The sequence below is a fragment of the Sorex fumeus genome, unplaced genomic scaffold (assembly GCF_029834395.1).
Source record: "Sorex fumeus unplaced genomic scaffold, SorFum_2.1 ptg000037l, whole genome shotgun sequence".
NCBI lineage: Eukaryota > Metazoa > Chordata > Mammalia > Eulipotyphla > Soricidae > Sorex > Sorex fumeus.
Window position 1 is genome coordinate 29,220,371 of NW_026606094.1, and position 17,640 is coordinate 29,238,010.

Genomic DNA, 17,640 nt, shown 5'->3' on the forward strand with positions numbered 1-17,640 from the left:
CCTGGCAGGACTTCAGGGACCATATAAAGTGCCAGGGATTGAACCCTGTCAGCTGCATGCAAGGGAAGACCATATCTGCTTTACCATCTCTTTGGTCCTGTGTTAATAGTTTTGTAATAATGCTGATTTTTCCTTTTGGTAATTATGTTATGATTAAGGGAAACTGAGTGAGGGCTCTGTAAGAATTATCAGTGCTGTTTTTGGTTTTTTTTTTTTCTTCTCTGAATTAAAATTAGTTGCAAACATCGGTTTTCAAGGAATGAAATGTTGGATGTGACCCAGTACCCCCCATTTTAATTTTTACATTTTATATTGTCAGCTGTTAAAAATCATGAGAGCATCCAGTCATTCTTGCTAACAAAACATTTGTATATTGCACGCACATTTTAGAATACAACTGGCAATTCCTATTAGGAATTTACCCTATATTTTTTTGTCAGCAACTGATACATAGCCATGTTCATTAAATTATTTTGGGTAGTGTTTTTTGAGTTTTTGTTTGGTTGTTTTTGGGGTCACACCTCACAGTGCTCAGGACTTAGTCCTGACTTTGCACTCAGGGTTAACTCTGAAAGTGCTCAGGGTACCATATGGGGTACTGGGGATTAAGCCCAGGTTGGCTGCATGCAAGGCAAGCATCCTATCCATTGTACTGTCTCGCCAGCCCCATGTATCAGTATTTCTGAAATACTAATAAAAGGCCAAGGAGTTGTGTGGCTGGTTAAATAAACAATGGAATATCCATATACTGAAATCTGTGTAACATTAAAAAAAATGGGATATTTCCTTATACTGAAGAGTTAGGGTACATTCTTAGAATACCTGCACTTGAGGCCAATTCCTGACACCTTTCTTCTTGTCAAGTGAAATATAGCAGCACTATCATTGGTTATCATTGATACCACAACCAAGTGTGTAAGAGTCACAACCAGATATGTGTGATGCTGATCATCGCATCAACAACAAAGGAAGAGAGAGGAAAGGATTACAATTGAAAAGGAAAATTTAATAGTATCTTTAATAGGAAATAGGACATTTAAGGATAAGGAAGATAATTTTCATTTTATAGCTTTTTCTGAGTTCTATTTTTTTAATCATGTATTTATATACATTACTTTTATTTTAACTGTGCATAATCTTATTTTTGGATTTATATTCTCAAGATTTTTACCCTTAAATTTATGTGACCTAATAATTATCATTGGATAGATGTAGCTTTGATTTTATGTGGTATCATAATTTATCGTAATTTTTACAATATGTAAAATTGTCAACTGTTTACTTCATAAACTAGATTTCCTAGTAAGATTTCCTAATAAGAACTTTGGTAAATTAACTTGTATGTTAGTGATTGGTTTAGGCCTAAATTCATGTCTAGTAATTCCAGCTAATGTTCAGAAATCTGTATTTTAATTTTGCTTTTGTGTTTTGGGGGAACATAACTCTGCTCGTGCTCAAGACTCAGCTTCTGGTGGTGTTTGGGGAACAAAGCAGTGCCAGTGCCAGTGATCAGACTGTGGATTCTGCCGTGCAGAAACCATGCACTTAAGCCCTATGAGGAATCTCCATAGCCACACTCCAGTAGGCCAGGGATGTCTCTCAGTGATAGAGCATGTGCCACACATGTGTGAATCCATGGATTTGATCTCTAGCCACCCACATTAGAACAAAATTAAATTATTTTGATTGTATTTGTAAAAAACAGTTTTATAATATTGGTTTGTTCTTAAAGAATTTCATTTCTTTGCAATATGTGATTAATATTTAGAGTCAGTTTTCATTAAATTGGTTCTCAAAGTAAATTTTTTAAGTTACTTTTTTATATGATTTATCAGAATACACGTCTGCCAAGAGGCCCTTATTTATAAAAATCTTTTTTCTTGTAGTTGATCACAGTCGAGTTAAGCTGACTCTAAAGACTCCTTCCCAAGATTCAGACTATATCAATGCAAATTTTATTAAGGTATGTTTATATTTATTTACTAAATTATGTTTATATGTTTATATTTATTTACTAAATGGTGCTTATCTGTGTACTTTAATGGTTTCCCATTAAATATCTAGTATGTTTCCCCACTAAATGTTTTTTATTGTTTGGGTGCTATACAAGGCCTGCTTTAAGGTCAGGGAACACAACTGGAGGTGCTCCAGGAACTCTATGTTGTGCCAGAGATGAGCCCTGGTTGACTGCCTGTGAGGCAAGCACCTTACCAGCCAAGCTGTCTCTCTGGCCCATGTTACTAAATAGTTTATTGCCTAAGTATATCAACAGCAAAAGAAATAAAATCCCCGTCCTGGCACATTTTTTATAGGTTTTTCTTCTACACTCCTTAATCAAGAAAAAAGCTTTGCTTAATAAAGAGAAAGTTTTCTCTTTTTTTCTTTTATATTGAAAGCTTTTTAACATTATGCCCATTGCAAACCATCTGTCAGTTGTCCTTTGACTGAGTTTTTACGTATGTACATGGTCTTTCCCTTTTTTTATGTTAGGTGGTTTCCCATTATTCTTCATGATAATATTGAAGTGAACATTGTTTATCTTTTTAATAATTTCTTCAGCTAAAACTCTTAACACCATATTTTAAGTAGCAATCAAATGCAAAATTAAATAAGGTCATATTTAATATAGATGACCATTGTTTAGATACTAAATTCTCTCGTTTATATTTTATCTTTGAGCCACACCCAGTAGTACTGGTGGACTACTTCCTGCCCAGAGTAGATTGGGTTTGTTCCTCTTGGTGCTGAGGTAACCAGTGCAGGGGGATCAAAGATTCAACCTGGGCTTTAACATGCAAAGCATGCACTTCAACCCTTTGAGCTATACCATGTGTTGTGGGTTGGGGGCTTCCCTATCCCCCACTATTTTGAATACTCTGTGATCAAAAGCACCCAAATTCTTTTCTAGCTTTGCATAGAATAAACTGCTACTTGATTAAATAAAAGACTATATTTTTGTTTTTTTAATTATTCTGTGTTTTTGGCCCTTTTGAATTATGCAGCAATGTGTTTTAGGTTCTTTCATATAACCAGCAAAGTTATTCTTAGTAGATTGGTAAAATGTACTATCACTCTAGACCCCAGAAGTTTTAGTTTTTTATTGCATATAACACTCCCAGTTGTATCATTCAGTTGTGTGCTGATTTACTATTTTAACTTTCTTGTTTAATATATTCTTGGACTGTTAAAAATGTATGCAACCGGCATACATCAAACTTTAATTGAATACAGTTGAAAGTGTTTGTGGAAAGATCTAGCTAAAGAGGAACTAAAAAACTTTGTTTTAGTATTGATCATGAATCAAGCATGCTTTTATGTTCTACTATAGTTAAGTTTTTCTTGGCTAGATATTTGGTCTTCTGCTTTTAAATTCTTAATTTTTGTAAAGTTATTATAAATTGGCTGTTTTTTTAATCCTGTGTAATAAATTCATAGAAGTAATAGCATTTTACCAAGAGCTGAAGTGAATTTACATTTATTGTGCTCTAACGTACTATGAAAGAATATTTAGTTAGAAATGCATTAATTGAAAATAGTAGTACTAATAAAACGTTAAATGGTTTATTATTTTATTTATTTTATTTTTAAACGTTAAAATTTAATTTTGGTAATCATAATACGACATTTCCTTTTGACCATTTTAGGGTGTCTATGGGCCAAAAGCATATGTGGCAACACAAGGACCTTTAGCCAATACAGTAATAGACTTTTGGAGGATGATATGGGAATACAATGTTGTAGTAAGTAATTTTCTTTTCATATTTATTTTGTGAAGTATTCTATATAATGATGAAGGATATTTTACTGAATAAGGAAAGGGAAAACTTTTTGATATAACAATGTTGATTATAGCTAATTTGCGAAAAGAAAGTCATTTTTAGGATATTTATTATGTTCTCTTTAACTGGTCTAAAATTTTAAAAGTGTCATAATAGGGCCAAAGTGATAGTACAGAGGGGAGGGCATTTGCCTTCCACACAGCCGATCTGGATTCAATCCCTGGCATTCCATATTGTCCCCTGAGTACCTCCAGGAGTAATTCCTGAGTGCAGAGCCAGGAGGAATCCCTGAGCATCATTGGATGTGAATCAAACACCGAGAGAGAGAAAGAGAGAGAGAGAGATTTCAAATGTTCCAAGCTGGTAGCTGTTAAAATAGCTGCTAAGTAAAATGGATAGATGGAAAGAGAAGTAGCTATCGTGATGAATAAAACAGGTCTAGTGAAATGCTGGTAGTAGAAGAATAGATAATACTATACAATGTTTACCACAAAATGCTTTCAGATTTTTTGTATGTTTGAAACTTGAAATATTGGGATAAGGAAGCAAATATAAAAATTTAATGTATAAAGAAAAAAATCTGGCAGAATCTCCTGGAGCGCAGTATTTCTCCCCCTCAGAGAGCCCCGCAGGCTACCGAGGGTATAGCGCCCACACAGCACAGCCTGGCAAGTTACCCGTGGCATATTCGACATGCCAAAAACAGTAACAATAATGGGCCTCATTCCCCTGACCCGGAAAGAGCCCTTAGTATGGCAGCTGGGAAAGGCGAGTAAGAAGAGGCTGCTAAAATCTCAGGGCTGGGACAAACGAAGACATTATTGGCTCCCGCTTGAGTAAATCGATGAACAACGGGGTGACAAGTGATACAAGTGAAATTATTAAAGAAAAAAAAAGAAGGAAAAAGAAAGTTAAATGCATTCAGCCTTTAGATAGATAGCACTGCAGCACTGTCCTCCCGAAATTCATCGATTTGCTCTCGTGGGCACCAGTAACGTCTCACAACAAATTGTGAGGCTTGTTACTGTTTTTGGCATATCAGATATATCACGGGGAGCTTGCCAGGCTTTGCTGGGTGGGCGAGATACTCTCAGTACCTTGCTGGGCTCTCTGAGAGGGTCAGAGGAATTGAACCCGGGTTGGTAGTGTGCAAGGCAAACGCCCTACCCGCTGTGCTTTCGCTCCAGTCCAGCTTTTAGATAATTTTCTTAAATTTTCTATAATTTCTGAAGTTAGAAGTACAACTTTTAGGGTCATAAAATTTAAATATGATTAAGCCAATTTAATTTATTGCTATATAATTATCTTATTTAGACGGTCTGGTGATTTTTGATCATTTCTTAAACCTATTCTTTTAATGTTACATCTACTTATTTGACAGGCCAGCTAAACTCATAGTGAAAAGTAGCTCTTAAATTATATTTTCCTTTAACGGTTAATTTGTGTTTAACTAGAATATTCTTCATCTCCCCCTATGTCCCCTGTATTCTTTTTAGATTATTGTAATGGCCTGCCGAGAATTTGAGATGGGAAGGGTATGTATATCTGTTGACAATTAAAATAATTGTAGAGTATTGATTTTCATCTTTCAACTTCTAGGGACATTATTTCTGATCTTTGATCTGAACCTGTTATTAAATACTTTGTTTTGTTATTGCTTTTATTTGGTAAAAATAACAAAATTACCTTTCATTAGCATTTCTTTAATACATTTATTAATTAAAGAAGTTTTGTATTGTTACTTAATAACCTTCAGGTATTTTTTTTTTAATTTTCAGTGTGTTTGTATATGTGTGTGATTTCTAGGAATCTAATCCATTCAGCTATAACCCCAGTACCAAATATTTAATGTTTTAAGAAGAATGCTATTTGTGTAATTAAGTTCAGAGGTACTTTAAAATAGAAATAGAACCAGAGAAGGGTACACAGGAGAAGGTGCTTGCATTTTGTCCTTCCATCTCCAGTTCAATCCTGGCACCAGATATAGCCCTGTGAGCAGCACCAGGAATGATCCTGGAGGACTAAGCACAAGTAAGCTCTGAGCACTACAAGGTGTGACACAAAATCAAAACAATAGAAACAGAATCAGAGAGATAGTACAGGGATTAAAGCATTTTCCTTGTATGTGGTTGACCCCAGTTTGATCCGTGGTACCACATACTGTCCTTGAACTGGAAGGAATGACTTCTGAGAACAAAACCAAGAGTAGAACTTGAGTACCACCAGGTGTGGCCCAACCTCCGGTTCTAGTAAAATAGAAATTAAATTGAGCAAATAACTTCTAAGAAATCAAGCAAGTGTTTAACCAGATATTAATAGAGATTGCCATTTTATAAGGATTTAAACTTTGCCTAAGTGGACCTCCTTGTGCCAGTCACTTTATTTAGTATGTCAGATGATCCTTGTTTATTCATTTATTTTTTATTGTAGTAGTTTCTTATGACTAATCATTAAAGACACAGAGCCCATCTTTAAAAATAGTTGAATAAGTATTAGCCTTCCCAACCCCTGGCCTACTGATAACAGATTTTGTGTTTTGGAAAAGAGTAACAATTTTTAACATTATGGCACAAAATATATGAATTACATACTAACTTTTTTTGTTTTGACTACAGAAAAAATGTGAACGCTATTGGCCCCTGTATGGAGAAGACGCTATAACATTTGTACCATTTAAAATTTCTTGTGTAAGTTCCTATTTTATACGTATCGTTTAATCAGAAAATAGGAATGCTAGACAAATGAATAATTATGGTCTGAACCCAGTTTTATATATTTAATGTTCCCATGTAAATCTACATTTAGAAGAACTAATAATTTTTTTAATTCCTAGTACTTTAGTATGTTGACAATGTGTCAATCTTTGCATATCAGTTGATAATAACTCAATAATTAAGATACAAATAGAGTCACTGTAGTTTGAGTAATCTACTTGAAAATTGGTGCCATCGATCATTTCAACATGAATAAATGGGTAAGATCTTTAAGGACTAAAGTGTAGTTTCTCATGTAACTTTTCATATCTACATATACTCCTCAGAATTTTTATGTATAAAAGTGGGTTTAAGAACCGCCATCCTGGAAATAAAAGTTAATCGTAGGGCTGGAGAGAGCACAGGAGGTAAGGCCTTGCCTTGCGTGTAATTTCCTCTGCTGCAACTCGGTTTGAATCCCTGATACCACAGATAGTACTGACTGCAGTCAAGGGTCATTTCTGAGCACAGGTAGGAGGCCCCTGGGCACCACGAGGTATGGCCCCCTAAGAAAAAAAAATCCTTCCTTACAGATTATTTGTTGTGAGCCTTAAAATACACCTTACTATTTGATATGGTCAGGAATGAATTTTAAATTTAATTTCTAAAACAGGGGACTAAAGAGATAGGTCAAAGCGCTGGAGCACATGCCTGGCTTGCATGAGACCCTGGGTTCAATCCTTTGCACCAGATGGCCCCTAAATACTGCCAAGTATAGCCATGATTGTACCCGTACCCCTGATGTGTCCGGCCAAAGCAGCATCACCTCACCAAATATAGACACTATTCATAAGGACCTAACTTCCCAAAGTAAATAAAACAAACACAAGTATGAGGGGAAAAAAAACCTAATAAAAACAAATAGTGAAGTAAATTATAAATAAACTTGGAAATAAAAACCAACAGTTTGCTTTGGGTGTCACATGATAGTATGTTTCTTAATGATTTGAAAACCATACGTTGTCTCAGCGTAGTCCACTGCCTGTTTTGTAAATAAAGTTTTTTTAAGCACAAGCAAGCTCATTTATTAAATATTTGACTATCCCAACAGCAAATTTGAGTAGGTAGAGACTCTGTGACTTGTAAAACCAAAATTATTTACTCTTTGTGGTTAGGATCAAGTAAATTCTTAGACAGTATTTTCACCCATACTCTTTTGATGGTGATTATCCTTTTTATCCTGTTGCTCTTGATAAGAGTCTTGATGGTCACTATCCACGTTTTAATTAATGAGGCAAAAAGAATAGTTTGTTAAGTGACATTGATATTTAGAGGCATCCCTCTAATATCTTTGACAAAGTAACAGACTTTCAAGGGATTATGTTGGTCCTTAACCAAAACTACAATTTGGGATTTTCTGAGCACGTACTCTTTTTTGCCCCAGTTCACTTCCAGTTAATTGAGAATCAAATCTTGTATAGAGAAGAGCTAGCTTTATGGAAAGATAAAAATGACTGAAGGTGGTGGTAGGTACTGAAAGTAGCACTGTCCTCACGTTGTTCATCAGTTTGCTCGAGCAGGCCCAGTAACGTCTCCATTTTAAGACTTGTAGTTACTATGTTCGGCGTATTGAATATGTCACGGGTAGCTTGCCAGGCTTTGCCGTGCGGGCGAGATACTCTTAGGTAGCTTGCCAGGCTCTCCGAGAGGGGCGGAGGAATCGAACCCGGCATGGCCGGGCTGGCTGCACGCAAGGCAAACGTCCTACCGCTATGCTGTTACTCCAGCCCTTAGGTACTGAAAGTATTGTTTTTATCTCTTTACTTAATTCATAAAAAAAAAATTGACTATAAATTAAAAGTTTCCATATAACCTGGCAACCCCACTTCTTGGAATCTACCTCCTAAACACAAAAATTTTGTTAAAAAAAGATGTATCCATACATTGCAATTCATTGCAGTGCTTAATACAATAGCTAAAAGGAAGCAACCCAAATTTCCAGCGATAGGTGAATGGATATAGATACTGTGGCATATTCTTAGGACTGTAGGAAAAGGTGAGTCTTGCTCTTTGCAGCTATAATCATTTTCTGAAAAATTAGCGAGGAAGGACAAATATCAAATGGCCTTTCTCATCTGTGGTATATTGTATAGAACAAGTGAATAATATACAGTACCAAATGATGACAAACTCTTTGACTTGGATTACCAAACTGAGATTACCAAGTGGGAGATGGTGTGTGTATGTGTGTGGCAGGGAGCAGGGTGCATGAAGATGTGGACTGTAAATTATATTAGCATATCGGTGGGAGGAAATCGGGCACTTTGGTGCCGTAACTGCTCATCAAGACTGTAAACTTTAACTTATTGTAAGCGTATTGCCATAACAACCACGGTTTAAAAAAAATAATCACAACCTAAACATTAAACTTAGGCAAGTTGCTTTTAGAGTGGCTGTTCTTACAATTAGCAAACATATTTGGAATTTTGAAGGTGATTTCATATCATGAAATTAATAGAAAACTTGAAATAGGTGGTTACTGCTTGTTTTGGTAGTACATGAGAGCCTAAACACCATCACTAACAAGTGTTTCCCGTTCTTTAGGAAGCTGAACAAGCTCGAACAGATTACTTCATTAGGACACTTTTACTTGAATTTCAAAATGTAAGTATTTCACTCTATTGCTTCCCAGACAGCTTTGGTGTTTTGTTTCTGATTTTGATTTTTTTACCATTACAAAGTAAGAGTTTATCAGATTATTGAATGTCTTAATAAGCAAATTAAGCTTATTAAGCCATGAGAACATGAAAATAATGCAGATTAGACTTAAAAGTTTAAAGTTTAGGGGCCCCAATCATAGTATAGTGGATAGGACGCTTGCCTTGTTTGTGACCAGTACCTTACATGACCTCTACCCTTCAACCCCGAGCCCTGAGCATTGCCAGGTGTAGCCCCAAAACAAAACATAAAAGCCTAAGGTTTGATGGAAACAGTTGCTTTCTCCCTCACTCTGCTGATGTTGTGATTACCAGGGAATACACACGTGCCCACATGCTTCCGATGTGGTGCTTGCTGGTGCTCACATTCCTTTTAGTTGTAGAGCTTTAGAGGTGAGGCAGTTACTTTGTAGTAAACAAGCTGTTTGTGCAGTTGAGAGTGCATAAAGTTTCAACATACTTCTTTAACTGTCTCATGGCCACATTTATGAGATAAAAAGCCAAAGTTCTTAAAATAGGGGCCAGAGTGCAGCAGCTTAGGCACCTGTCTTGCACACGACCAGCCCCTTTCAGTCCCTGAATGGTCCCCCAAGTTCACCAGGAGTGATCTCTAGTGAGCCAAGAGTAAGCCTTGAGCACTGCTAAATTCCCTCCCATCCCCCACTCCCATTAAAGTTCTTAATAAATAAATGACATGAGTAGATTTTACCCAAGATACACAGTTACCAAATAAACATGCAAAATTGCTTGTTTGGAATCTTCAGGGAAATGCAATTAAAATACCAGTGAAAAAGCAGTGTAGACAGTAGTGAAATACTGAACAAAAACTAGACTCAAACTAGACTCCAGGGCCAGCCAGAGTGATATGTGGGAGCAACCCCTGAAAATAAGAATCGGGGTAGCCCCAGCCCCCAAACTGCAATACAGCACAAAAACTGTATTTCCATAAACAGATCACTGAGTAAGCTAGCATTAGCAATTGAGACCGGGGACGGGGGGAGTTTAATTGACTCATATAATACCATTTATGGGTACTTACTGAATCTCTTAAGTATGCAATATAAAGGAAACGCAGAGAAAGAGTGAACATTCAGGTCAGATAAAGAGTAAACATATAGGTGTTTTAGCTCTTGCCATACATGCAGCTGACCCCACTTCAATCTCTGGCTGTGCATATGGTTCCCTAAGCACCACTAGGAGTGACACCTGAGCACAAAGACAGGAGTAGCCCCTGAGCATTGCCAGTGTGATACAAAAACAAACAACAAACAAAATTAAACATGTAATAATTCCAAATCAGGTGTAGTTTTTAAATACAAGATCCATAAAAAAATACTCTTTTTGTATTAGTTGTAGAAATTTGATGTTTTGGTTATATAAGGTTAGAAAACCAGTATTAGTATTATAAGCCGTGTACTTACCAAATTAGATATTAATGTAATAGAAATTTTAATCAGAACTTTATCTAAATTGAATTAATTATTTGGAATCATTGTTTTCTTTGCTACAAATCCTTTTTCTCAATTGCAGTAAGCAGATCACAGTATTGTTTACATAATTACTATCCAGTTCTACTCGCTTACATTTTTGCTGTTTTTCATTTTGACCATAAGTGATCCTCAGAGGTTGTGATCTCCGCATTGCTCCAGGGACTATGTAGTACTAGAAATGGAACCCAGGGCTCTTTGAGCCCTCTTTCCAACTCCATAATTTACAAATTTTCTTGAGGCAAGCCATCATCATGCTTAATCTTCATTTACATGGAAGTTTTATTTGAGACTCCTGTCTTCAGTATTGCAGATCTATATAAACTGATTCATTTTTAGGAAGGTATCAAGGGAAAAATCTTATGGCCACAGAGATGCCTGTCAATTTATTTCTCATTTCTTTATTTTTAATAATCTCAGTTTTTGTTTTTTTTTTTTCTATTTTTTGCTTTTTGGGTCACACCCAGCGATGCTCAGGGGTTACTCCTGGCTCTCCACTCAGGAGTTACTCCTGGCGGTGCTCAGGGGACCATATGGGATGTTGGGAATCGAACCCAGTTTGGCCGCATGCAAGGCAAATGCCCTACCCACTGTGGTGCTATTCCAGCCCCAGTTTTTAAATCTCTGTAAGTGATTCAGCTTGGCAAGAATCACAACATTCTTGACCTAGTAGATTTGTAGAATATCTGCATTTTTTTCTCAAGCACCACCAGGATATCTCAGGTTAATCCCTGGCACCTCAGGACCTAAGCTGCACCACATCCTCAGGCCCACTCATGCGTTGACCCACTCACGGAGAATTGCTTCCTGTGTACAGATAGGCACATTTTTTTCTTTTTGGGTCATACCCGGCTATGCTCAGGGGTTACTCCTGGCTCTGTACCCAGGAATTACTCCTGGCAGTGCTCGAGGGACCATATGGGATGCTGGGAATCAAACCTGGGTCAGCCGTATGCAAAGCAAATGCCCTACCCGCTGTGCTATCACTCTAGCCACCATTTCTTAGATTCTTATTTCTGTCTAATTTGACTAATCATGACATAATCAGTCATGATTAGTTAAATATATTATGGTATAATTAATTAGATATTTTAATATATCTAATTAATCTCTTTTAATTAGATATGTTACGCTTTTTATCAGTCATAATAATTATAGGTATCTTACTCAGTTTCAGTTGTGTTTCAGCTATATTAATTCTCCTATCTTCATAATGGTAGATACTGAGACCTTCATTACACATAGATGATAGTGCTTACCTAAAGTTAATTAATAATCACACAGTTACATATAGTTTGGTCTAAATTCCAGAAGTGCTTTTTCTATTAAATACCTAGAATAGTTGCTCTCAAAACATTTTGGTATTTGGACTTTTATATTAAAAAATATTGAAGTCCACAGATCTTTTGATTATATTGATGATAACTCTTAATATTTTGTATTTACAAAATGAAAGGTGAAAAATAAGCATTTGGGGCCACCAGTGTTATAATTAGCTAGCAATGTTGAGGGGTCAGGGGAATGAATTTATGACCATATACATACTACGTGTATGTGAGCCACATGAGCCATATCCTAAGGCTTTAAAAAAATTTGGGTTGGCCAGTACCCAGCAGTGCACAGGCATCAGTCTTGGTACTGCTCAGGAGGTAATACGAGATCCCAGGGATCAAACCCCAGTTAGTCACATGCAAGGCAAGTGTGGTTCACTGTACTATTCCTCCAGCACCTAAAAAAAATATTTTTTAGCATGAATATAGTAGCATATATTCTATTAGTCATCAGTGATGACATCATAAATATGTAACCTTTTGAAGACTATACTTACCAGTAAATGAAAACCAAAAAAAGGCAAATAACAATTTAAATATAATAATTTAAAATAACTATTTTAAGCTCCTGAAAATAATTTAAATCAGTTATGAATAACTATAACTTTGTAATTCATGGTAACTTAATTTTTAAAAAATTTGACATAATAATTTGAAACTGCTGTTTTTGATAACCACTGATCTAAAATAAAACATGGATATGTGGTTAGGTAAATTTGTTTCTGATTTTCCTTTTGAGTTCAGATATTCTTTGGAAATACAGTACTCTTGGTGTATTGTTCACCTATTTATGATGTAGATTTTATTAAGTAGTATAGCACTGTAGCACTGCCCTCCCATTGTTCATCGATTTTCTCGAGTGGGCCCAGTAATGTCTACATTTTGAGACTTGTTACTGTGTTTGGCATATTGAATGTGTCACATGTATAGTGTCAGGCTTTGCCATGTGGGCGAGATACTCTCAGTAGCTTGCCGGGCTCTCCGAGAGGGGCAGAGAAATTGAACCCGGCTCGGCCGGGCTGCGTGCGTGCAAGGCAAACCCCTACCGCTGTACTATTGCACCAGCCGTATAATGATAGTGAAAATGCACATTCTGAAGGAAAGTTATCTGAGTTCAGATTCCACATTGGTTACTTGAGGTAAAATATTAGGGAAGTTATTTAATTTCTCTGTCTCAGTTTCACTATTGAGGACCAGATGAGGATAGTATTAATAGTTATTTCATGTTGCTACATGTTAATTCACGATCACAATCACGGTCATCCTGTGGTTCGTCGATTGCCTCAAGCAGGCCCCAGAAATGTCCCCTTTATCCTAGCCCTGAGATTTTTAAAAAGTGCCACATTCAAGGCTCTTTCAGGGTTAGGAGAATGAGACCCATCATTGTTATTGGTATTTGGCATATTGGGTACGCCACGGGGAGTTTGCCAGACTCTGCCGTGTGGGCAGGTTACATTCAGTAGCCTGCCAGTTTGTCCAAAGTAAGAATGAGATAATAAGATGTCTCGTGGCCTGCATGCGAATGCGACCTGCGAATGCACCTACGCGCTTCCGGGAGCTGGGTTTTATAGTCTCTGGGTCTTGGCCGTTGATGGGATTACACGGCGCCAGGTGGACAGTTGGTGGGTGTGACCCCTGCCTACTGGAATATGGAGGATCTGGGTGGAGGATGCTCAGCCTCTATCCGAGCAGGCTTGGAGATCTCAGCCCCGGGACCCGCATGCCTTTGTTCCTCTGCTGGTACCTTCATGTGTGTGGACAGTGGTCTCAGCATGATAGTGTCTGGTTCTGGAGGTCTTTGGCTGCTGGAGCCCTGGTCAGGGTGGGGAGGGAAACTCAAGCTGCTCCCCTCCACGGGGCCCTGGCAAGGACAGCCAGGTGCGGGGGCTGGAGACTCTGCCCTAACCTCCAGACTCTCTTGGACTTCCAGCAAGGTCAGGGCTGAGGACTTCTGGCACCCAACTATCCTGTGTATTAAAAAGCACTGTTGGACCTTCCAGCTTTCATTTGTTACTAGTGTTACACATTTCATTTATTAAATGTGATGCCCTTAAGTCAGTATATGATAGATGAATCAACAAATTATAGGTTATTACTTAATTGGGGGTGTTAAGGCAATGGTAAGTATCACAGAAAAGCCCAACTTAGAAATGACAATAAAGTTAGATTTATTTTTTGTATGCTTTAATGAATTTGCAAAACTATTTTCATAATTGTTCAATGTTTTTTATTCTTGAAGGAGTCTCGTAGGCTATATCAGTTTCATTATGTGAACTGGCCAGACCATGATGTTCCATCCTCATTTGATTCTATTTTGGACATGATAAGCTTAATGAGGAAATACCAAGAACATGAAGATGTGCCTATTTGTATTCATTGCAGGTACCAAAGAATTTTCCCAATATTCAAATACTTGGGAATATAAAAGTTGTCATTTTAATATATGTGGTATTAGACTTTTGAAGCCTAATTGTTGGAATGTCATTATATTAGGTCATTATATGGGTTTTCAAATAAGGCTGCCTGAATTCTGCTGCAGTTTTTCTACATTTATTTTGTGGGGCAGCACACCCGGTTGTGCTGAGTTTAGGGATCACTCCTGGCAGGGCTTGGGGAGCCATAAAACTGTTAATGTATTCCTTTATATGTAATTTTTATGTGCATTCACATTTCTTTTGAAAGTAATTGTGTTGCCGGGAGGGGGTAGTTCAAAGGGCTGATGATACAAGCCTTGTGTGTGTCTACCCCAAGCTTTATCCGTAGCACTGCATGCTTCCTGTCCTAAGGGTATTGCCCTGGTGGTATATAGTATCACCAGACCCAAGTATTGATGTCTGTGGCCCCGCTGGTTTTTTTCAAGGTACTCAGCTTGATCCCTGGCAACACATGGCCCCGTGAACACTCCTGGGAAATGGCCCTATTGACCTCTGGGCCCTAGCACTGCAGGGTGGCCCCTACTTAAAAGTAGGGTTGGAGAGATAGTTTAGGGTTGAGGTACTTGTATTTCATGTGACTTACCCCAGTTTGTATTCAGCACCTCATATGCTCTCCCAAGCACTGCCAGGAGTGACTTCTGACCACAGAGCCAGGAGTAGCCCTGAGTATCAGGTGTGTCCCGCCCCCTAAATAATAAAAGTAAATGAAATTTCTCTGATTTACTAACTACAATGTAATACATATTTAATCTCCATTCCTTGATGGTTATTATCTCTTTTTTCAGCTATTTTAAACAGTAGTTGAAATGGTGAAATTTTGAAGCACCGTGAAAGTAGAGATATGGCTTAGTGAGAAAGCACTTTACTTGCATGTATGTGTGTGGCCCTTTTTTTGTTCACAGCACCAAAAAAAACAAAAATAAATGAGTAGAATTTTGCCAAATTCTTAGATGATTATTTTACTTCTGAATATATTATTTGCCTTTATTATGTAATTCTTTTTATCACAAAAATATATATATTTTAAACTTTATATCCATAGTGCAGGCTGTGGAAGAACAGGTGCCATTTGTGCCATAGATTATACATGGAATTTACTAAAAGCTGGGGTAAGAATAATTTTTATGCAATATTATAGCTGATCTATTAAGATTTTCAAATGTAATGACTAATTGCATTAAATTATACTCTTGTTATGTGCTTTTTTTAGAGGAAGCTTTGCTTATGTAAGAAATGAAGGTAATGAAAAAGTATAAATGAAGTAGTAATAGATGTGTGGAAATCATGCTGAGTTGCTTATACTTCATCAGTAATTTTTTAGGTTACATTGTATTTAACAAACTACCAATACTCCTAAATGTTGAAATAATCTACTATGCAGCAAAGAAACTGTGCATATTAATACTTGCATTAAGGATGCTAAATTTGGTATTGGCTTTCTCATACATAGACTCTTAGCTCTATATCTTTTCTAGGTATAAACATAATGAATTTATTAAATATTTATGTGTAATTAGACACATAGTATGATGTTTTAAAATACTAATAACTGGAACAAAACTGCTGACATTCCATTTCTGGCTCTGTCATTTACTAGGCGTGGGATCTGGCCAAATTGTCTAAATCTCATACTTCAGTTCATCTAAAAATGAAAAATGTAGTATTAATAATTCACAAGAATTAAATTAGTTGAACTTTGTAAAGTTCCCTAAAATTCTTTGTGGCATGTATTGTGTATTCAGTTTCATTACTATTGCTGCTGTTAATTGTTTTTACCATTTCTGCTATTTCTGTAGCTGTACACTATATAAAAATAGACATGGCTCTCAGATTTGAAAAACAAGTTTCATTGTATATAAATGTGGTTCATTTGCTGATTCTATAAGGTGTTCATCTTTATATTAGGGAGAAATATTCATAGCTTTATGGTTTTCTCAAATATATAGAAACATCCTGTGTTTTATATAAAATTAAATTAAAATATTTTATTCATTTTCCCCTTTAACCCTCACTCTTGTCTTTCCCAATCTTCTTTCTGTTGATCACTTTTGCTATGTAATATTTAATTTTAAACAATTTCTGGAAAAAAAATCTGGGTTCAGTTTTATATTTCTCAAAATACATAATCATCTATTACTCAAATAAACAGTTTTAAATGAACAAAATTAAGGATTCTATCATTTCAGCGTAAAAATAGAAAACTAAAATTGAAATGGAAAGAGACTTTTGATGACTATAAACAAGCAAGATAAATATCTGCTTATTTCAGAATTTGTAGTTTTTGATCATATTCCCCATTTTATTATGTTTGGTTTAAGATCATCTATGTTGCATATGGAAATGCCTGCTCCTCTTTCCTTTGGGGCAGGAAAACATAATATGCTATGTTTAAAAATAAATAAGGAGTTCTTAGGGCTACCAACCATACAGTAACCCCTGCACTCACTCAAGCACACACACCAGCTTAAGGCCTCACTCATCCTTGTCTTTAGTTCTTTTCTATGTCCTTTTCTCCTTTCCCTTGGAGCAAATATTAAATAAGAGTTGAATTTCAAAATCTTAATAAAGACATAATAAAGTGATTTTTTAAATACATTTTAGGCCTATAATTGGGGCTTGGTGTAAAAATCTTATGGTGAATATAAATGTTCCTAAGTAGTAAATCTAGAATTTTCATTATTATTATTTTTTTTAATGCATCATGTTTTACCAAGTTATTCATGACTAAGTTTCTGGCATACATTGTCCCAACACAAATCCCATCACCAGTGTTAACTTCCCTTCACCAGTGTTCCACAGTTTAGGAATTCTCATACCAAAATACCCCACTGATTTTCATGTTCTAATAGTTCTGCTTGAGAAGTGTGCCTCTGATCTGTCTTTGCCTTTCTTTTTTCAGTTTCGGTAAATCTCCAGTTTTTCCTCCTTTCAAAATTTTATCTTTCCTCCTGAGTATCAAATCTGATCTTGAGAGGCTTAACGACTGTGTAGATCTAGTTCCCAATGTTTATAATGCAATTATTGAGTCTATTTTACAGTCTCCAGATAACGCTAAGGAATCAGTATTTGTACATAACTCTCTTAGCTAGTTCTTCTTTAGCCACTCCTAGAAACACCACTTATAGAAAGAATTTAAACCATTGCATTCATAGTCTAATCCCAAATAGCCTTATCTTTTCTCTTCCTTTTTCATATCTT

General features: G+C 36.4%; 1 protein-coding gene and 1 pseudogene across 1 annotated transcript in view; both read left to right on the forward strand.

Moving 5' to 3' along the window:
• PTPN12 (protein tyrosine phosphatase non-receptor type 12) overlaps positions 1–17,640 on the forward strand; it is a 69,772-nt gene that overhangs the window by 36,756 nt on the left and 15,376 nt on the right. The window contains exons 3-9 of the mRNA XM_056118200.1: positions 1,887–1,963; positions 3,645–3,740; positions 5,276–5,314; positions 6,395–6,466; positions 9,077–9,136; positions 14,247–14,389; positions 15,485–15,551. Of these exons, the coding sequence (XP_055974175.1) occupies positions 1,887–1,963; positions 3,645–3,740; positions 5,276–5,314; positions 6,395–6,466; positions 9,077–9,136; positions 14,247–14,389; positions 15,485–15,551 (554 nt within the window). The remainder of the gene's footprint in view (positions 1–1,886; positions 1,964–3,644; positions 3,741–5,275; positions 5,315–6,394; positions 6,467–9,076; positions 9,137–14,246; positions 14,390–15,484; positions 15,552–17,640) is intronic.
• LOC130027919 (uncharacterized) lies at positions 16,771–16,886 on the forward strand (annotated as a pseudogene).